This window comes from Chiloscyllium plagiosum, chromosome 22 (assembly GCF_004010195.1).
Source record: "Chiloscyllium plagiosum isolate BGI_BamShark_2017 chromosome 22, ASM401019v2, whole genome shotgun sequence".
NCBI classification, from domain to species: Eukaryota; Metazoa; Chordata; class Chondrichthyes; order Orectolobiformes; family Hemiscylliidae; genus Chiloscyllium; species Chiloscyllium plagiosum.
This window is the reverse complement of record NC_057731.1, coordinates 45,580,661-45,603,896: the sequence shown is the minus strand read 5'-3', so window position 1 is coordinate 45,603,896 and position 23,236 is coordinate 45,580,661. Positions and strand designations below refer to the sequence as shown.

Genomic DNA, 23,236 nt, shown 5'->3' with positions numbered 1-23,236 from the left:
TTTTACTGAAACCCACAAAATATTTACAGGCAGGTAAAATATTTCCCCTTGCTGGGCAGTGTAGAACAAGGAGACACAACTTCAAAATAAAGGGGAAGCCACTTAGGACTGAGATGAGAAGAATTTTCTTTTAAACTGCATTATTGATCTTTGGAATTTTCTTTGGAACTGTGGAAACTTAGTATATTTAAAGCAGAGACTGATAAATTATTAAATACCACTTATGTAAAGGGCCATGGGCTAACAAGGGAAATAGACTTTGAAGGGGATGACCAGCTATGATTGTAAGGAATGGTAGAACAGGCTCAATGGGCTGATTGGCCTTCACCTGCACCTATGCAGATATAGAAAATTTTGAAACTAATTTACACATGACAAGTTCCCTGGAACAGCAATGTGATGAATAACTAGGCATGGTTTAGTGATGTTATTTATAGAATACAATGATTCCCTGTACTCCTTCCATTTGTGCCATGGCATATTTCACACTTACCTGACAATGCAGGCAGAGCTATGAATAAAAATCTTATGAGAGATGGCACCTCTGACAGCACAGCACTCCCTCAATGCGGTGTATTCTGGGTTTTGTGCTCCAGTATGAAGTGGGGGTTTGAACTCGAAAATATCTGATTCAAAGGGGATAGCACAACCTACTGAGCCACAGCTGATACTAATAACAAAGCAATAAGAAGTCTGTGGCTCTTGGAGGTAATGACCATCACTGTGGGTCCACTCTGAGGGTAAAATAAGAGTACTGTAGTGATTTCATTCTGGCTGCATCTTTTATAGACTGTACATTTAGTTTTCTTCAAATACTTAAGGATGAGTGACATTAGTATTGGTGTCTGGAATTGTGTTTCTTCTGAGTTCTGGTCAAAGATACCTCAGAGGTTACATGGAAGAATGTCAGGATATTCCTTTCAACTCAGTCTTATAGATTGGAGCTAAGCCAAATCAAAGTCTCAGAAGACAAGTATTCAGGGAATGATTTGAAGAATTAACAGACAAGTGTTCTTGTAATTCTGACATCTGACTTTCAACCTAAATAGGGACAGGGTATATTCTGTGAGTCTTACTTCACACTTCACTTAAACTCCCGTTATTAAATGCCTCTCTCATTTTCAGGCTCCTACATCTATCACCACAGCTTTCTATCTTGTCTTTAACCTTGTAAATGCATATCGTTAGTGCTCCCCCGAAGAATAAGGGTGCTGCTGTGCTGATTCTTCCTCTTACCTGCTCTCACTATGTTCTCACCAAAACTAGTTAAAGCATCTCCTACTGTAACACTCTGTTCCAAGGCCTGACTACTGCAGTTCTGCATGACTTAACTCCAAACAAAATTCATATTTTCAAAATCCAAATTACGCAACGCCTCATTACTTGTTCTGGCTCTGCTGAGTTTTCTTTTTGATCTTAGATTTCCATCACCATATGTCTTGACCCTTCACCTTGGTCCCTCAGTGGTGACAGGTGAGTTAGTGTGCACGTGTGTGTATTTGAGTGTTTGTGTGCATATTTGTAAGTGATTATATGTGTGCAAAGGGATATGTGTGTAAGTGTGATGGTGCAAATGCACCTGTTGACACCCATACATGCTAGCCATACAGTATTATGGAAGCTGTTCGAAGAAAGTTTACCAGACTAATACTGGGAACGGCTGGGTTGCCCTATAAGGAAAGTCTGTGCAGGCTAGGCTTATTTTTCTTACCTCCAGTGGATATAAGAAACAGCTTGACTGTAAAATGCAAGATCCTTGAGGGATCTCACAAGGTGATTTGGAGAGGACATTTCTTCTTATAGGAGAATCTTGAACTCAGGGTCACTGTTCAAAAGTAAGGGTATTATAGAGATGAGGAAACATCTTTTGTTACACAGGATCGTGAGCCTTTGGAACTCATTGCAGCAGAGCCTTATATTTTTAAGGTAGAGGTGTGTGGATTCTTAAAAATAGAAATTGCTCAAGAAACTCATCAGTTCTGGCAGCATGTAGACAGAACACAGAGTTAACGTTTCGAGTCCACTAACCCTCCTTCAGATAACATTAACTCTGCTTTCTCTCCACAGATGTTGAGTTTCTCCAGCAATTTCTGTTTTGTTTCATATCCTCAGCACCCGTAGATCTTCATTTTAGTGGATGGATTCTTGTTAAGCAAGGGGGTGAAAGGTATCATAGACAGGTGGGAACGTGATTTTGAAACTACAATCGGATCAGCTATGATCTTATTGAATGGCAGAGCAGGTTTGAAGTACTGAATGGCCTACTCCTGCTCCTTGTTCGAATGTTATATCCTCAGTGGGATATAACAGGGTGCAGCTGTGGTTATCACAAGGTTAGAAAAACAACTAATGAGTTGTTGAATTAATCCACTTTTGACCCAAGACAATTACCTATTAAAAATAAAAATCATTGCCTAAACTGCTCTGTAGCCACAAGGAAACGAGATGGTCGTAAATGTGTAACATTGGTCTCAACTCCTTGTCTGCAGAAACAGACTCTGTCCTTGCACATTGGAATCTGAGGGAAAATTCATTTTGTTGCCCTCCCCCCCCCGTCCCCCTATTCAAATGGAAACTGAACTGGTGAACAATGTTGGCACAATTCACTGTTCCTTACTTGTTGATTGACACTCTTTAATTGCAGGAGCACAAGAACTGAAAGCTGAACCTGATTCGGTGACATCTCATTCATTTATTCAATCAGAATATGATCAGCCCCAAGGTAATATTATGGGTCAAAGAAAATGGCCTACACTGTAAGTTTCAGTTGAAGTTCCTGGGTTTTATTCTCCTGATATCGCAAGTGAGGTGTACCTGCACGATTCTGAGTTGGAGACTATGCTGACTACTGGTGCATGCAAAGTTCTTTTTAATATTCATTCACAGGATTTGAGCACCACTGGCTAGGCCAGCATTTATTGCCCATCCCTAATTACCCAGACAGCAGTTAAGAGTTAAACAAATTTCTTGTGGGTATGGAGTCACATGTAAGCCATACCAGGTAAGGACGGCAGCTTCTCTCCCCAAAGGACATTAGTGAACTAGATGGTTTTTCAAATAATTGACAATGGTTTCCTGGTCATTACTAGAATTTTAATTTCAGGTTATTATTGAATTCACATTCCATCTGCCATGGTCAGATTCAAACCTAGAACATTACCCGTGTCTCCAGACTAATAGTCTAGCAATAGCACTACGCCACTGACTGCCCACAAGCCCAGAAGATGGGGTTAACATCCCTGAATGATAAGTAAGAGGCTTCTTTGATAGTTTCAACCCTTGACTGCAATCCAGTGACTCCCCAATAGATCATACAACTAAGGACCAAAGCCAGGTCACCCTTAGTTCCACCCCATTGGGCAGACTGAAAGAGCTGTCAACACTGGCTGTCTAGGCTCACATACAAAAGCGCGGTCACCTGCATCTTGCTCAGGTTTGTGTTCCTCCGTTCTGGTATTTTGTCCACTCTCCATTCAACTCACCCCAACATTGGCTGTTATGCCTTCAGTTGTAAAGGGACCAAACTCTGAATTTGCTCCTAACTTGCACCATCTTCTTAAAAATCACTCAAATGTCAAGCTTGTAGTTAAACCTTCTGAAATAACTGCACCAAGGCTGGTATCCCACCACCAAGTCACCCTTTTATTTACTTGTGCATAATACACCGACTGTGGCCATCCAGTCGGAGTCAGATCTAATATGTTGGTTTTTAAAAATTTCTTGCCTTTTTTCCCATCTCCTGGTTGTATTGGTCAGCCAGGGCTTTCCTGATTGGCACAGGTTAACAACCCCAAACAACGGCCTCGTAGTCAGAGGCCAACATGGTTCCAATCACTGCACCCTCTGTGCCTCTTTACATGGCCCAACGTTAAATTTTAAACTTGTGAAAGCCACGAGATGACACTAAAGGGCCTGTACAAATCTAAGTTGCTGTTGGTAAAGTAGAAATGCAGCAAAAATCTGAATCTTGCAAGAGTGAAGAACTGGAAGCAATCAACACAGGAAACCCTAAACACAGCACCTACTTCATCCAGACTAGAATGTGTTGAACAAGCATATGGACGTACATGGAATAGTGTAGGTTAGATGGGCTTCAGATTGGTATGACAGGGCCACATCGCAACATCGAGGGCCGAAGGGCCTGTACTGCGCTGTAATGTTCTATGTTCTATGAATACAGTGCCAGCCAGCTCTGGTTACCTTTTCAGCTAGTGTGACATGCCAACTGCACTGGAATAACTTAAAAGTTGAAAGCACATCTCTATCAAGACAGCAATCTTTGGAAAGGGAAGGCTGAGGATTAAATGCTAAAGGTTAAACACTTAGGTGAACTGAACTGAGCATTATAACTTCTCATTTTTTAAAAGTCAACCAATAATACTTTTCATCTATGCGTACACATCTCTTTTTTATTGCATTTGCAGAAGGCAGGATAAAGGATCAAGGTCAACACCACAGCTGAGAAGTATAGAATAACATAAGCAGGGAATGAGTGGTTAGCTGTCACTTGGATGAGGCTTTAAAACTCTGCAGACGAAGGAGGGAGGGAGATGGTGAGGTGAGGATATTGACAGGTTTAAATTTTAATTCTCAGAAAAGTTTTCGAATTGGCATTTGAATACTGCTCAGGGGCGCTAACCCCCAGAAATATCAATAAAACAGAATAAGGTAAAAAATGGTACAAACGGTTTGGAGGCAGGAGGCAATAGTAAAACCATTTACCAAAGAATAAGCTTTTCTTCTGAAGCACTATTGAACAAAACATGCACAGCAGTTGAGCAGAAAAATACACTGCAGTGATAGGGATCCTGGATAATCCAGAAATGAAGAGATGAGTCTCCTTAGATAAATAAAGAGAAACTATTTTCACTAGCAGCAGAGCTTGCTAACAAGAGGACACAGATCAGATACTTAGTCAGAGTTAGAGACAATGAGGACAACTTCTTGTTTTCACATAGTGGGCCATATTGATATTGAGTATGCTGCCTGAAAAAGTAATTGAAACAGATTCATTAAAATGTTCAAAAGCGAACTAAATAATTGAAAAGGAAAAGTTCATAGGGCTAGGGGAAAAGAGCCCGTGGAAGGAAATGGGGAGGAACAAGGGGTGACATTAATTAGATAGCTCTTTCAAAGAGCTAACACAGTAACAACTTCCTCCTATGCTTTATGCCTTCATGAAGCAATATTAAAGTAAGTCATCCTGCACCTAGAGTAATTCATCTTATTTAAGACCAATGTAACTGATCTATTTGTAAAAAATCTCATGTTAATATTTTTCTGTTAGTTATCATCTAAGAAGTGTGGTTATTTGAGAGATCTTCCCATGAGTAAACTGACTGCCACATTTCCTGTAATACAACAATCAATTCACTTTGAGAAATGCTTTTTTTGGCTGAAAAGCATTCAGGGACATCCTGAGCTCATGCAAGGTGCGACTGGAATGTCTGATTTTTCCTTAAATGATGTCACTGAAAGTTAGATGTCCCGCTGGTATTCATTATCTAGTCTCCTAAAGCAAGAATGGTGACTGGAATGTGATAGCAGAAGGGGCCACATCAGTCCCAGATTGACTTGGAAAAGAAATTGGAAGTTAAAACTAAAGGAAATTCAGCAAACAGCATAACTTCAAAGAGAAAAACAAATTAGGGGAGGGCTCACTCAACGACAGCTTTAATAAATGTTTCACTGAATGCATTTCAGGAATAAGTGACAGAAAACAGATTAAGCCAGGAAGCAAATGCAAGTACTTATTAAGAACATTACTGGAAAGAGCTTTATAGCAATCATCAGCCAACAATGACACTTAAGAACCTGTGCCATTTCATTTCTTGATTTCCTAAGCTCATTTCGAGGATGAAAAAATTTTTAGCTGTGGATTACTGCTTACTGTTGATAAACCAGAAGGATCACTACTTCTTGATGTGGAGTAGGTGAAATTTTCAGTAACACCGCAGCTCCAGCAGCTACCTACTGCTCCCTTTCTTGCCAATCTTCCTTTCCACAACAGACTGCACAATAACTGACTGAGATCAGCTGTTCCACAAGCACAGGTCATTCTCCAATGTCTCTCTCACAGCCGTCAAACATCCTGGTGACGCTCATGGCTATGCCAGTTACACAGAAAGAACAACTGCACATTAGTGTGATTTCCCAGACTGGTTTCAACCGCTTCAAAAGATTGGAAGGGCATCTTTCAGATTCATTTTCCTTCCCGGTCATTAGCCCTGGGAGTTGAACCTCATTCATTGGGTTGCATCAGTGTGTTTAGTGATGATGTTCCAATCTTCATGATGCAAGGAGGCAGGCTTGAAGGAGCAGCTGGTTTTTTCTTGCCTGTAAATGCAATGAGTCTATAACTTGGGCAATGGGCCGAAGGGTTCCAATTGAAAAGAACATCATCTCCGGACACTGTTAACACTCCACCCACCATCTCTACCTTATTGAATACCCATGTATTTGAACTCTTATTTATCATTCTAACTTCTGTTATCTCACAAAATTTTGATACTGACTCATCTCCCCAGGCACTGCTCATGGATAAACACTGACACATCACCTTCGCACTGCAATCCAAATAACGTTTCCTCATGTAATAAATACACCTTAGGATATTTTGGTCACTGTAACAAAATAAATGTCTAAGCTCCTGTTGACACCAACTGCAAATGGACAAACTGGAAAATCTTTAGAAACGTGGCATACATTCGATCAAAAAGCGAGGCCTCACATAACATTTGGAGATCGATTAAGATGGAGATTGACAGCTATTTGTTTGATAAGGGGATCAAAGGTTTGGTGGGCAGATGGGAGTTCAGGAATGGAGCAGACATGATCATATAGAATGGGGGAACAAGCTCAAGAGGCTGAATGGCTTCCTCCAGCTTCTCAGTGCAACTCTGACCCAAATTGGGACCAGGATCAGATAGTAAGTAAGAGGCCTTTGTGATTTCAATACTTAAGCACTGCTCTTCATTGCATATTCATATACGAAGTTGTAAGAAAAAAATAAACAACCTCAACTATATTTAATAGGGAGAATTAAACGGTGGGAAACATGATCAGTAATTGAACATCTTCAAACAACAATATCAAAGGGTTATAAAACAACAAACAGAAACTCTGCAGGTCTGGCAGCATCTATGAAGAGAGAATTATGAGTCTAATGTTTCTTTATTGGAACTGAAGAGCTATTTCGGACACAAAATGTTAACTGTTCTTCCTCTCCACAGATGCTGCTAGACCTGTTAGGTTTTTCCAGCACATTGTTTTTATATCAGATCCCCAGCATCCACAGTGTACTGTTTTCATATTACTGCCAAAGGGTTCATATTTTAGAAGCCTCTTTCGTTTTTCTCCCACCCAGCACAAGCACGCTGATCTCTGACTCAACAGGCTGAGGGCTCAAGTCCCATGCCAGGAATGTAAGTGCAAATTCCAGGCTGATATTTCGGTTCAGTACTGAGGGGATAGCTGCATCGTCGTTAACTTTCAAACGAGACATCAAAACCAAGCTGTACGCAAATGATCACGTGACCACCATTTTGTGGGGGGAAAAATGGCAGAATTCTCCCAGGGTACTGCATAATGTTTATCACTCGATCATGATGTTGTTGCTGGTGTGGGGCCTTATTGTATACCAATAGCTGCCACATTTCCTAATGTTAGTACACTACAAAAACACCTTAATAACTACAATACACTGGGATACCTGAAAGGTGATATACAAATGCGAAGTATCCTTTAACACAAGTGCATAGTTTGTATAGGTGTCCACTGTCATAAAGTAGTAAAAATATTTATATCTTATAGAGCCAGTGGTGTTGCCTATTGAATACAGGAAGACTGTAAAATACAGAGTATTAATAGAATAATTCCCAATCTGTCAGTTAAATAATGGCAGTCTTCCTCACTACATCGAACTGAACTGTACAAGAGGACACAGACAAGATAATGGAATTCGACACCTGACAGATTAAACTTATTCCAGAGCGATGTGAAGGGATACAGTTTTGGCAGGAAAAGTGAAGAGAGGCAACTGAAAAATAAAGGTCACAATTCTAAAGTGGATGCAAGAGCGGGAACACGTGTATAAGTTGTTTAAAGGTTGTAGGGCTGGTAGAGCAAGTGGTTAATTAGGTCTGAGGAAGGGTCACTCAATCCAAAACAATAACTGAGTTCTCTCCACAGATGCTGTCAGACCAGCTGAGCTTTTCCAGCAATTTCTTTTTTTGTTTCTGATTTATAGCATCCACATGTTTTGTTTTTTTGTTTTCATCGGTTATTCAGGTCGACTGGGCTTTACATACAGGTATAAAGAACAAAAACAAATAGTTATGATGAGTATTGATAAAACATGAACTCAATCTAGTGTCCAATTACATGCACCATACTTTAGAAAGGATGTCAAGCAATTCGAATGGGTGCCAACAAAAATCAGGAAAATGGTCAAAGAGAGAATGGGACAGTTTGGAGAAACTACAATTGTTGCATTGGTGGAGAAAAGGTCAAGAGAAAACTTCAACATGTTAAGGAATTTAGGCAGGGTAGGTGGAGAGAAACCATTCCCATTAGAAGGGTTGAGAAATAGGGGACATGATTTAAGGCAAAAAAACCAGAGGAAGGTAGGAAAATAAAACATTTTCATGCAGTGAGTGGTTAGGATCTAGAATGGTCTGTCTTTCAGGGTAGCAGAGGCTCTTTAAAATGGGCTTTTGAAAGACAAATCAATAATTATTAAGAAGATAAAACAATTGCCGGGCTAGGAGAAAGGGCAGGGTGTGAGACCAGCTGAGTTGTTTTTGCGAGAGGCATCATGAACAAGAAGCATTCCTTTTGTGCTGCAACCATTCAGCAATTCTATTAGCTACCCTGAAAGCTGAATATTCACATTAATTTTAATCATGTCAATAAATACAGTTTAAATTTCCTTTCTTTTGTACTTGCATTTCATCTCAAAATGAATAACAGTAAAATAATGTAATTCAGACTGTGGTGTCAGCTGTCACAGCTGGGCTGAGAGCCAGTAAGCCTCCCACAAGGGTGCACATTTTCACCAACACAATTTAGAGAGCTTGATTTGTATTTATCAAGGTGAAGGGTGTCAGTGCTGGTGAGCAGAATATACCATAAGCATTGTCAGCAGTAAGCACTCATGGGGCAGGTATAGCTCAAATTGTAAGCAGAGTTTGAATCTATGCAGAATCTGAAATATTGTATCTGATGGGACACAAAGGGAGATTTACTATGCATCCAACTGTGCACTGTACCCTCCTGGGAGTGTTTCTGGTGACAATGTAGAGTGACATTTACTCTGTATCTAACTCCATGCTGTACCTGTCCTGGGAATGTTTGATGAGGACAGTGCAGAGGGAGCTTTGCACCGTACCTAACCAATAGCATAGCTTGCTTGAGAATGATACATACCAATACACGTTTCTGTAAATAAAAAATGCTGCCTTTCACAATCCTGATATCTCTTCTTCTGATGAGCAAACATCTCACCAAAGTATTTGAAAGAAGTCAATGCTCATGTTACTTTAATCAACCATTAAACTGAGTATTCTCATTATCTGGGCAATCCTACCATTACCTAGAGATATGCAACAAGACCCAGAAACAACTTGCGCCAGTAAAAATGCAACATACCGAGTAACATGAAAGACAAAACTCTTCTCTTACAGAAGCTGATACCAGTAATCAGCAGTTTCTGTTCACTTAGAGTCACAGAGATGTACAGCACAGAAACAGACCCTTCAGTCCAAATAGTCCATGCTGACCAGATATCCCAATCTAATCTAGTCCCAATTGCCAGCAACCAGCCCATATCCCTCTAAACCCTTCCTATTCATATACCCATTCAGATGCCTTTCAAATGCTGTAATTGGACCAGGCTCCATCACTTTCTCTGGCAGCTCATTTCATAGACACAGCACCTTCTGTGTGAAAAAGCTGTCCCTTAGGTCTCTTTTATATCTTTCCCCTCTTGCCCTAAACCTATGCCCTCAGAGGGAAATTTCAATGAGATTGCACGTTGAAATAGAATTCCAACGGGAGAAGCATGGATTGAGATGTAGATTTACAATGTATGATTTCAAAGGAGCGCTCTGCTTCAGAAACACCAGCCTCACTGAATTTTTCTTTTCCATACTGATACTGCTATGATGGAGCAGTATACCGGATATGCCTCAGCATAATTCTGAAGTTTCCTGCTACCTAGTCCCTCTTGGATTCTGAATATCGCATTCTCTTTGCTCTACTTCACTTTGAATATCTCATTCTCAATAGCTCAGTCTTCTTCATTCTCAATACTGTATTCTTTTAATATTTGTCATTCTTGGAATATAATCTTCACCACACCTACATCGGACATGCCTTACTTTTAATATCCCATTTTACATAATCTTCCTCACTCTGAATTTTCAGTCTCAGATGCTCTTTCCCATTCTTTTTCATTGTACCCAGCTTCTTCCACTGAATAAATGATGGTGCAAACTCTAATTTCAGTCACCTTGCAATCATCAATAAATTAAGTGAAGGAGGCTATATGTTATTAATCATTAATTACACCAATAATAAGCAGCTCACCATTAGCATCACCACTTGGCTTCAGACATCATCACACCCATAATCCAGACACAGGCCCAAGAGCTGAATGCCAGAGGAGAGGCAACAATAGCTATCCTTGACTGCAATGTAACAAATAACTGCACATGGCACCAAGGACTTCCAGTAAACATTGTATCAGTGGAATTGGAAGGGAAATCCCATTAGATGGGGTGACAACTAACACAATAAAGAATGGTCACAGTCATTGAAAGCAAAACATCACAGTCTGACAACATCATAGTGCAAATGCCTGTGAGCTTCAGCTGCTTCAACAATGATCTCCATCTGTCATGAAGAGTCTTTCAATGAAGTCCTTGAGTATTTTTAAGGTGAGGTGGATAGCCTCTTGTTAAGCAAAGGGATCAAAGATTTTAGTGGGAAGGTGGGAATGGGGATTTAAGAATATAATCAAGATCTTGCCGAATGGCAGAGCGGAACTGAGGGGCTGTGTGATGATATCTGTTCCCAGATCACATGTTATTACCCATCCCTAATTGCCGAGAGGGTAGTTAAGAGGCAACTGCACTGCTGTGGGTGTGCAGTCACATGTTGACCCAGGTAAAGAAACAGATATCTACTAAAGGACATTAATGTGTACATGGTTGCTAACAGACCAGCTTTTTATTCCAGATCTTCTACTGATTTCAAATTTCACTATATGCCATGGGGGTTTCAAACCCATGTCCCCAGAACAATAACATGGGGGTCTGGATTACCAGTCAAGTGACATTACTACTACGAACTGCAGCAAGTCAGAAGACTGACAAAGTTTGCCAGCAAAATGGATGAACAGAATACCTTTCCAAACTAAACGTGTTTTCATGATTTAAGACCTGCAGTTAGGAATTATAATTGATCTATTAAAAAATGAAGACATTTACAGAAATGAATGTACAATCTGAGTAGGCTTGAAACGAGTGAATTAAAACTGCTCTTAATGATATGTGGGAGCATTAATACCATCTCAGGCAGTCTTTACTGACTCCTGCAGAATCCAGCAGATTTATCACTCCCTAAGCACAAGGATAATTTCAGACTTTGTTTCTAACACATTAATTATGACAGTTTAACATGAGGTGTGAGAGATTCATCACAGTTTTTACAATATTCATGCATAGTCCTGGCCTTAAAAGGAAGTAAAGATAGATTTCAGAACCAGTTTTAAAGGCATCATCTCAATGGATGAATTTCATCTATAAATTATCAAAATTTAACTTAGTTTTCTTTAAATAAGTGCTCCAATCGGGGAAATTAATGCCAATCTAACTTTTAATTAATTTCTTTCTTCTTCTATCACAATGTTGTGTCTTCCCCATTCCCACAGTGTTACCTCTGGTGCTTGTTCTTTGCCCCCTCCTTTTTCTGATCTACATACTGCCCCTTGGTGATATCATTTGAATATCTCGACACTTCTCTACCATTTGCTTTGTTTATTTCTTCATTCGTGGGATGTAGGCATCACTGATTGGGCAGTATTTATTACCCATTCCTAATTACCCTGGAACTGAGTGGCTTTCTAGGCTATAGTTGTGGGTCTCATGTCACACATAAGCTAGCAAGTATAGCAGATGTCCTTCCCTAAAAGGACATTAAAGGATCATTTACTTGTCTGACATCCAGTACTGCTATGACCAAAATCCACTGTCTACACATTGGGAAAATTTGAAGCCATTCTCTTTTAGCCCTGCCACAAACTTGGTTTGGCATCAGACTTCATCCCACTCCATGAGGCTGAAAAGACCATTTGCAATGCTGATGCAAGATTTGACTCTGGTACAAAATTCTGCGATATATTCAGTTATCAACAAGACTGCTTATTTCCATATCCATAACATCATCCAAGGCTGCCTCACCTCAGCTCAGCTCATTTGCTTCTGAAAACTTTCCCCCTGCTTTCTACCTCTACACTCTACTATTCAAATACACTTTGGACCGGCCTCCATCATCCTTGAACTTGATGTCAGCTAAAACTCTGCTTCTGTTCACCCATCACCATGCAGTTAAATAACTTCTCAGTTTTTAAATTTATGCTCCCGCTTTCAAATCTGTCCATGGTGCCATCAGTCCCCATCTCTGCGATCTCCTCCATTCCTGGAGCACAACAAGCTATCGATAAACACCACACTCTGGTCTCAAGTCTCAACAATTTTAACCACTCCACTATTGGTGGCCACACATTCTTTATATGCTTCTTGAAATCTACCTCTTTAATCATTCTTTTGGTTATCTACTCTAATATCACCTTATATAGCATGTGTAAGTTTTTTTTTAGTAATGTTGCCAAGTATCACCAGGGATTTTGCTATGGTCAAGGTGTTAAGTGATGCAGGCCGTTGTTAATGACCCTTCTAGCTGAAGATACTTCCAGGGTCAGCCGCTGATGTGCTGCAGCGCAGGAGGAAGCCAGTTGGTCAATCATGGACATGCACTGGCTCTCCAAATAAGCAGTTCATTCCTCTGCCTTCTCCCATAACCTTTGCATTTTTCTTTTTCAGATAACAAGCTTATTCACTTTTGACTGTTGTGGTATATTGCAGTCTTTCTAGTTTGCTCTGCCTTTCAGCAAAATTGTGGTTCAGCTCCCCACTCATATGGTTTGAAAATCTATTTCAGTCATGGTTACACTAAACTCATTCCAATGCCCTGTATATGTGTAATAGTTCATCTGGACAGCTGATCATCTCACGTTTGCTTCTTTTATCAATGACCTTAAATTCTCTGTCCCCTGGGTAACAACCCTACACCACTGGAAACAGTTTAGAATGTCAGGTGGACAAACACAAGGGTAAAAGAAACTAATACCAACATAGTTGCAGGAAGGAACCTCAGGGTCCAGCTGCTTTAAGTAAAGCACAGATTGAATCAGGCTAATAATCTAATACAGCAGCTCATTTCGATTACAGAATGTGTAAATTGATGGAGAGAAGACAATAGATCTATGGTCAATGTGTGGCTAAACTGAACCTACTTTCCTTGCTGACCTCTTCAATCTATCAGCTGCTTCTTGCTTAAATTTGCAATCAGGTGGTTTAGAGTGATAAAGGTGTACAAAGCAGAAGCAAACCCTTTGACCAGGATGCAGTCACTGCTCCTTTGAATCTTCCTGTCAGATGGTAACTGGGCCTCAGTGAGTTATAGAATCATACAGCACAGAAGAGACCTTGCAGCCCATTGACTCAACCACCTGGCTAATCTTATAAATTTACTCATTTATGCCCTTGTCTCTGTTTCAGAGGTTGGTGGTTTCAAACCTACTCCAGAGACTTGAACCCATAATTGATTCTTGCACTGCAGTGTATTACTGAAGGGTGCTGCACTTTCAGTGGTTCTGCCTTTCAGATGATACAGTGTTTACCCTGTAAATTATTTCACAGCTGGGATTCCACAAAAAGAGCAGGGGCATTTTCCTGGATCAGTGTCCTGGACAATTATTATCTCTTATCCAACTACAAAATGGATCAACTGGTCACTGCTGGTTTTGGAAGCTTGCTGGGTCCAGATTGATTGCTTGATTATCATGTTAAAGGAATGATCACATTTCAAGAGCATTTTATTAGCTGTGAAGCATTTGGAAATATACCTGAGGTCATGCAAAGTTCTATAGAAATACAATATTTACTCCTTTGGTCTTCTAGCTCCCTGCGTTTGAATCACAATCCACCAAACCATCTGTAACTTAAACTCATTTGACCCCAGGACCTCAAACCTGTGGAACTTTTCATCTCCTGCTTTTAAAGGCTTTCAAAACCTAAATCGGGGTTCATCATTTTCTCGTCTGAAGTTTGATGCTAATCTTTGACAACAACCCTTCACCCTGTCTTTAGCATTTCCCAATAAAACAAAATCTATTTAACCGTACAAAGTAATTTTGCCCTCGTGCTGCAGTTCAGCCACTGACGCCTGTTCTGTTTAACACACTGGAGTCAGGCTGATTGTTTTTGAGAGTATGACGTGGCAGTCACAGCCAAGACTTCATGGGTCAAGCCGTTGCTGGAGAGAGCTGTTTCCATGGCTACGTGGTCTTAGATTTAAAGCGGTTTTAAAGTAAAGCACAAGTGATAAAATCGATGACACAGCCACTTGTCTACACACACAACACCCTTAATGCTAGAATCTCCAGCAGTGGTACAATGTGGGCCAAAATAGTGAACACAAAGCACTTTAAAAATAGATCAGAAGAGACATAAAAGCAGTTAGGGAGAATCAGAACAATACACTGCATGCAGATCCCATTCTTCAGTACTGATCTCACAAAACTGCTTCGAATCATTAAAAGAGTTGATAGGGCTGATAGGCAGAATCTATTTGCTTAATCAGAACCATGAGAAATACTCTTCAAATTAAACAGTCACTCCAATATTGATGAAAACAAGACATATTTGTAAAGCTTTTCAGCCTACGTTGTTGTGACTTGAGGTCTGGAAACACCTCTTCACACAGAGGGTAGTGGAAATCTGGAATCTCTTACTCCCCAGACACCTTTGAGGGGAAGCTCAACTGAAATTATTAGATTTTTCTGGTTTTACTTCTTTCTGGGCATTATTCCTTTTTGATTAAGGTCTGCAAAGTCATGAATAGCTGGAGAGAGTAGATAGGGTGAACCTGTTTCCGCTTGTAAAAGAAACAAGAATGAGGGGGATTGATTTAAACTGATGTGCAAATGATACAAGGTGATATAACAAAAAGGACTGTTAAGGTATAGAATATATTGCCTGAAATTGTAGAGGAGGCAGATTCAGTTAAGGCATTCAAGAGGGCATTGGGTGGTTTCTGGATATAGTGTGCAGGGATAAAGGGTAAAATCAATAGATTTGTACTAGATAATAAAGCCAGTGCAGATACAAGGGCCGAATGTCCACCATCATAATTCTGTGATTATTAATGGATGATGGAACTAAGGAGGTTGGATGGAGATTAAACTCGGATCAGCCACGATCAGTGGTGGAACAGAATCACAAATGATCAAGCGAATTGTTCTGTTACTATCTTCCATCCCGACACTTCTCTCCTGAGTTCTCACACTGGATCAGTAAGGTCATTGACTATTGAGAGCACCGGACAGAGTGATCTAAGTAACATTGGGTAGTTTCCCTTACAGTGAAATATCAGGGATGTTTGAGACAATGAATGATTTATTTACAGAGGTGGAACTAATTTTGAAAAGAAATAAAGTTAAGTAATATTCTATCCAGTTGTTTTTTTTTCTCTCTTGTTTTTTTCAATTCCTTTAAAGTGCTTGTGCTTCCTTAGCGCAAGTGGTTGCCATGACGTTTGTCTGTTGCTAGACAATGTGGGTATGATAATGCTGTAAGCACATTAATGGCCAACAAGTATTGAGGCAGCTTTCTTTTATTTACTATACATTCCAACATACAATTCCAACTGATGAATAAGATGACCAGAGTCTTTGGGTGCCAAAGTGCACTTTAAGCTTATACTCAGCATCCAAGTCAACTCCTCATTCTTCCAATGCTAAATGCATGTTTAGGGCTATAGATGGTATAAATGTACACAAATGGGGAAATATGTTGTCTACAACAGCAGATCAGAGGAATCCTGCAGCAAAAAAACTCACCTCCTGACCCTCAAAGCATGTTGAGACACAAGCCAGGACTGAGATGGAATACTCCCCACTTTCTTGATGAATGCAGCTCCAACAATATTCAAGGAGCTTGACACCATCCAGAATAAAGCAGCCTACTTAATTGGCACCTCATCCAAACACATTCATTCATTCCTGCACTGTATATCATCATACATTGCAAAAATCCTCCAAAGCTCCTTAGACAGCACCTCCCAAACTCAACAATTACTATTAAGGACAAGGGTAGCAGATACATGGCAACATGCCACCTGTAAGTCCCTCTCCAAGCCACTTACCATCCTGACCTGGAAGTATATCACTGTCCCTTCAATGTCGCTGGGTCAAGATCCTGGAATGCATTCTACAACAGCACTGTGTGTTCACTTGAAGCAAAATGTTCTGCAGCAGTTCAAGAAAGCAGTTTCTCAAGGACAACTGGGGATGGGCATTATGTGCTAGCTCGGCCAGTGAATGAATACAAATTATCGTATGTTTGAGGCTTGAAGGTTTGGGTAGCTTGAATTAATCATCTGTCTCAGGATTATTAAGCAAAACCTGTGCTTAGTGGCATGCTGCCACTGGGGGAGATTCACGTTCCAGAATCAAATCCACTTCCTGATTCATGTCTCCAATGAAATAATTCACACCATGATATCAGCCAAGAATCAATGCAACGTACATATTGCCTCCATGCCAGAAGGTTATAGATTCAAGTCATGGTTTCCTCCCACAATCCAAAAATGTGCAGATTAGGTGAATTGGCCATGCTAAATTGCCGAGTGTTCATGGATTTGTAGGTTAGAGCTAAATGTAGAATAGTAGGGTAAGGGTGGATTACTCTTTGGAGGGTTGGTCTGGACTTGTTAGGCCAAATGGGCTGTTTCCACACTATTAGGCTTTTAAGGCTGACACCTCCACATAGTGCTGATAGATGATGCATTGTCAGAGGTGTCGTTGTCCAGGTGAGACTTTGAACCGGTCCATTCAGGTGGAGTATAAGAGAGCCTGCAACCAACAAATGGTCAATATTCCTCTCTTAATGATCATCTCTAAAACTGACAGCCTCGTCATTACTGTTGTAAGAGCTTGGTGTGCTCAAGCTTACTTGGTGTTTCTTTTATCACATCAGTGACTACATTTGAAGAAGTATTTTGTTGTAAAGCCCTTGCTTTATACAAGATCAAGCTCAGCTGTGACTCCACTCCCACTAGAGTTCATTAAATTTTCCAACACTACAGAATTCACTAAGGCTCATTCTAAAGCCACAACATCTATAGCCTAGAAGGACAAAAGCAACAGATGCACAGGGATACCATCACTTGCAAGTTCTCCTCTAAACCAGACAACATTCTGCCTTGGAAATATATCATTGTTCCTTCAGTGTGACCGGGTTAGACCTATTTCTCAAGGGCCATTTGGGATGAGCAATGACAATGTTCACATCCAAAGAAGGGTTAAACATTTGAACATGGCCAGTTGGCCGTCGGTCTGAAGGGAGGCTATAGACTGTGGTAACATACCACAGGAAAAATCACGGTCAGCAGAGCAGGAGACAGAATATTTGGAAAAGATATTTCATTAAAAATAAAAGTGCTAAGAAATTAGAAATACATAATATCCAACAAAGACCACAAAAGAATCTCAAATGCTAAAAACTGGACACATTTTATGACGAAGTGCAACTTCCCACAAATTTCTTCATGAACCCAGTGCAGTTTGCTGCTGGACTTGAAATGTCCCAGGGACAATCAACACTGCCAATCCAAGCAAGAACAAACCACTTGCCCTGATTTAACCTTTGCACAGTCAGTAGCTGAAACAAGATAAAAATGGAAAAGGTTTACATGTTCACCGACAAAGGCCAGAACTGAAGCTTGCAATAAAACTCCAACTGTGACTTTTAAAGGATGTCCTTTTAAACCTTCCTATCTGAAACACTGAATGCCTATTGACTCAGAGATGAAATGGAAGCAGCTTTTGTAGAGTCAGAGTCATACGGCATGGAAATTCTTTGAAAGGATTGCTCTGTCTATTTCAGTCACGAGGAAAAACAAATGATATGAACATCAAGAGGCAGCTAGCATTTCAATCCATGCTGTTCCCTTTAAACTTTAAAAAAACTGCAAATGGTAATAAGATTTGAAATGGATAGAAAACAGCATTTGATGCATTACCCATAGAAACGTTTTGACTCTTGCAGCTGTCCTTGCCACATCTGTGTTGCTGGGAGGAGGGAAAGGAAGTTGGAGGGATGGAGAAGGGTTACAGAGGAGTGAGGAGAGGGAGGAATGGCAGAGGACAGGGATGGTCATTTTTCATTTGCGATTCTCTAAACAATTCCTTAAGGTGTGTGCACGTGGATTTTGGGTGAGGATAACATTCGTGATTCCTCAGACACTGAATAAATAATAAAAAAAAGTTACTGTATTTTCAGTGTTGCTTTGCTCAGTTGGCTGGATTGCTGATTTGTGATGCAGATTGATGCCAAGAATGTGGGGTCAATTTCTGCACCAGCTGAGGTTACCATGAAGGTCCCTGTACATTGCCTGAGGTGGGTGACACTCAAGTTAAACCACCACCAGTCATCTCTCTCTAACGAGAGAGCAAGCTCTATGGTCTGCTGGGACTGTGGCGATTCTAATTTTACCTTGGCTGAGGAGTTGTTTGGCTCAGAAACTGGTGAATTGTGGACTGATGAAACCAAACTGCTGCAAACGTCAAAGCATGAATACAAACTGAGTCAAAAGTATATAAAAATGCCAGCAATACTTACCTGATCTTCTGAGAGTTGAGAGATATGATTAACTGCTGCATATGATTCTATTTTAGGATTAAAATGGTTGATAATCGCTCTGAAACAGAAAATGCCAAAGTTTTCAATTGTATAAACACTGCAATAAATATTCATAAATATAAAATAGTTCTGTGGTGGTATTTAAAAAATAAATTCACAAATGGGATTATTTTTGCTTTTAGATTATGAAGTCGCACACTGTATAATCTTCGATGCTATTCTGGTGACAGGTTCATGAAAAGACTCCAGTGATTCTTGGCATTATAATTAAAAGAAACAGGAAAATAATATTTACAGCTCACATACAAGATTCCTCATTGAGCAATGCAAGATCACTTCTGCATTGCAACAACAACCATATTTTTAGAGTACTTCATTAAGTCCAAGGGGTTTGGGACAGTGGACAGGAGAAAATGAGAGAAATGGTGGCGAGGAGTAAAGGGAAACAGAACAATACTGGGTTTAGTGAAAAACATAACAGGGAACTCAAAATCAGCAAAGGCCAGAGTAGCATTTATATAGCACCGTTCACCACAAGATGTCCCAAAGAACTTTACAACCAATGAAGTACTTTTGAAATACAGTCACTGCTGTCATACAGGAAAATGTAGCAGTCAGTTTGAATGTAGCGAGCTCCCATAAACAGGAATCCAGTAACAGCTCGATAATCCAGTTCTGTGATATTAGTCAAGGGATAAATATTGGCTGGGCCACAAGGGAAATCAAAATAGTGCTATTGGATCATTTATATCCATCTGAGCGGTCAGACTGAATTGCACTGTAACATCTCATCCGAAAATAGTACCTCTAACAATGCAGCATTTCCTCTGTACTGAACTAGGAGTTTAAGTCTGGATTTCCTTTTAAAACATGGAGTGGGAAATAAAGCCACAATCTTCTAACTCGGGGCAAGATAGTGCTACTCACTGAGTTACAGCTGACAAGTTGATGGGATCAAGAACAAAAGAGGGAAGTGTGCAATCTTAAGAATTAACCACAGGTACATGTACTAAGCTTTCTGTTCCATACTTATAAATATGTCTTGAACATCAATATTCAGTACTATTTCACCATTGGTTTTCAACCTCATTAACGAAAACTATCTGCTCTGACCAGCAAAGGTACAATCATCAATAGTGTGCTGCACACTCATACACACAGCACTCCACTACTAGTAGAAATCTTCCGTAGCTACATCGCCACCATGCCCCACCTTTTCCCCCACTACATCAATGACTTTAACGGCACTACCTCGTGCTCCCACAAAGAGGTTGAACAGTTCATCAACTTCACTAATATCTTTCACCCGGACCTCAAATTCACCTGGACTATCTCTGACACCTCCCTCCCCTTCCTGTACCTCTCCATCACCATCTCCCGCGACCGACTAAGCATGGGCATCGACTACAAACCTATGGACTTCCACAGCTACCTCGACTACACTTCCTCCCACCCCTGCCTCCTGTCAAAATGCAATTCATTACTCCCAACTCCTCTACCACATCTATTCCCAGGATGACCAATTCCACCACAGAAAATCCCAGACGGCCTCCTTCTTCAAAGACTGCAATTTCCCCTCCCACGTGGTCGACAATACCCTCCATTTCCTGCTCTTCCACCCTTGAAATCCACCCCTCCCAATGCAACAAGGACAGAATCCCGCCCCTTCCTCCAGTCCTTACCTTCCACGCCACCAACCTCCGTATACATCGCATCATCCTCCGCCACTTCCGTCACGTACGAACAGACCCCACAACCATAGATATGTTTCCCTCCCCACCCCTATCAGCATTTCGGAGAGCCCATTCCCTCCGCGACTCCCTTGTCAGATCCATGCCCCTACCAGCTCACACCCCATTCCCGGAACCTTCCCCTGCCACTGCAAGAAGTAAAAAACCTGTGACTACACCTCCCCCCTCACCTCCGTCCAACGCCCCAAAGGATCCTTCCACATCTGACAGAAATTTACCTGCACCTCCACACACTTCATCTACTGTATCCATTGCACCTGATATGGTCTCCTTTACATCAGGGAGACAGGACGTCAACTTGCGGATCATTTCAGAAAACATCTTTGGGACACGCACCAACCAACTCCACTGGCCTGTGGCTGAACACTTTAACTCTCCCTCCCATTTCCCCCAACAAGGACATGCAGGTCCTGGACCTCCTCCAGTGTCAAACCCTTACCACCCAACGCTTGGAGGAAGAATGCCTCATCTTCCACTTTGGGATCCTGCAACCACACTGGATTAATGTGGATTTCACCAGTTTCCTCATTTCCCTCCCCCACCTTATCTCAATCCCAAGCCTCCAACTTGGATCCACCCTCTTGACCTGTCCATCGTCTTTTCCATCTATCCTCTCCACCCTCCTCTCTGACTTATCACCTTCTCCCCCATCTTCATCGAACTATTGCATTCTCAGCGACCATCCCTCAAGCCCTACCCCATTTCCATTTATCGCTCAATCCCCCGGCCCACAAACCTCATTCCTGATGAAGGGATCATGCCCAAAACGTCGATTTCCCTCCTGTTCCTTGGATGCTCTCTGACCTGCTTTGCTTTTCCAGCACCACACTCTCAACTCAGCTACTGGTGCCCTCTCAATGGGATTGTAAAATCTCTAGAGGTGGGAATGACCTCTGAGGTGCTGCACACCTCTCCAGGCATAATTTCACCACCGTTGGCCTCTTACCTGCCCTCGATCTCTTCATAGGCAACTGCCACCGCGACATTGACCGCCTCAACCTGTCCACCCTCGCAACATGCAGCCCTCCACTCCGTCCGCGCCAACCCCAACCTCACTATCAAACCGGCAGACAGTGGTAGTTTGGCTCACCGATCTTTACATTGCTGAGGCTAAACGCCAGCTCGCGGACACCTCCTCCTACTGCCCCCTTGACCATGACCCCACTCCCACCACCAAACTATCATCTCCCAGACCATCCATAACCTCATCACCTCAGGAGATCTCGCATCCACCGCCTCCAACCTCATAGTCCCACAACCCTGCACCGCCCGTTTCTACCTCCTGCCCAAAATCCACAAACCTGACTGCCCCGGCCGACCCATTGTCTCAGCCTGCTCCTGCCCCACTGGACTCATCTCTGCATACCTCGACACGGTCCTGTCCCCCTTAGTCCAAGAACCCCCCAACTATGTTTGGGACACCACCTCTTCCATGATTTTTACCTCCCCGGCCCCCAATGCCTTATCTTCACCATGGACATCCAGTCCCTAAACACCTCCATCCCCTATCACGAAGGCCTCAAAGCCCTCCGCTTCTTCCTTTCCTGCCGACCCAATCAGTACCCTTCCACTGACACCCTCCTTCGACTGACTGAACTGGTCCTCACTCTGAACAACTTCTCTTTCCAATCCTCCCACTTCCCCCAAACCAAAGGAGTAGCCATGGGCACCCGCATGGGCCCCAGATATGCCTGCCTCTTCGTCGGATATGTGGAAGAGTCCATCTTCCACAGCTACACTGGCACCAATCCCCACCTTTTCCTCTACATCGATGACTGTATCGGCGCTACCTCGTGCTCCCACGAGGAGGTTGAACAGTTCATCCACATTACTAACACTTTCCACCCCGACCTCAAATTTACCTGGGCCGTCTCAGACTCCTCCCTCCCTTCCTAGACCTCTCCATTTCTATCTCGGGCGACCGACTCAACACGGACATTTACTATAAACTGACCGACTCCAACAGCTACCTAGATTATATCTCCTCCTACCCTGCCCCCTGTAAAAATGCCATCCCATATTCCCAATTCCTTCGCCTTTGCCGCATCTGCTCCCAGGAAGACCAATTCCAATACCGAACAACCCAGGTGGCCTCCTTCTTCAAAGACCGCAATTTCCCCTCAGACGTGGTTGACGATGCTCTCCACCGCATCTCCTCCACTTCCCGTTCCTCTGCCCTTGAACTCCGCCACCAGGACAGAACCCCACTGGTCCTCACCTACCACCCCACCAACCTCCAGATACATCGTATCCTTCGTCATTTCCGCCACCTCCAGACAGACCCCACTACCAAGGATATATTTCCCTCCCCTTCCCTATCAGCGTTCCGGAAAGACCACTCCCTCCAAGACTCCCTCGTCAGGTCCACACCCCCCACCAACCCAACCTCCACTCCCGGCACCTTCCCCTGCAACTGCAAGAAATGCAAAACTTGCGCCCACCCCTCCCCGCTTACTTCCCTCCAAGGCCCCAAGGGATCCTTCCATATCTGCCACAAAT

General features: G+C 41.9%; 1 protein-coding gene across 1 annotated transcript in view; it reads right to left on the bottom strand.

Moving 5' to 3' along the window:
• Positions 1-23,236, bottom strand: part of armh3 (armadillo like helical domain containing 3) — a 151,629-nt gene that overhangs the window by 14,509 nt on the left and 113,884 nt on the right. The window contains exon 24 of the mRNA XM_043712942.1: positions 18,966-19,044. Within this exon, the coding sequence (XP_043568877.1) occupies positions 18,966-19,044 (79 nt within the window). The remainder of the gene's footprint in view (positions 1-18,965; positions 19,045-23,236) is intronic.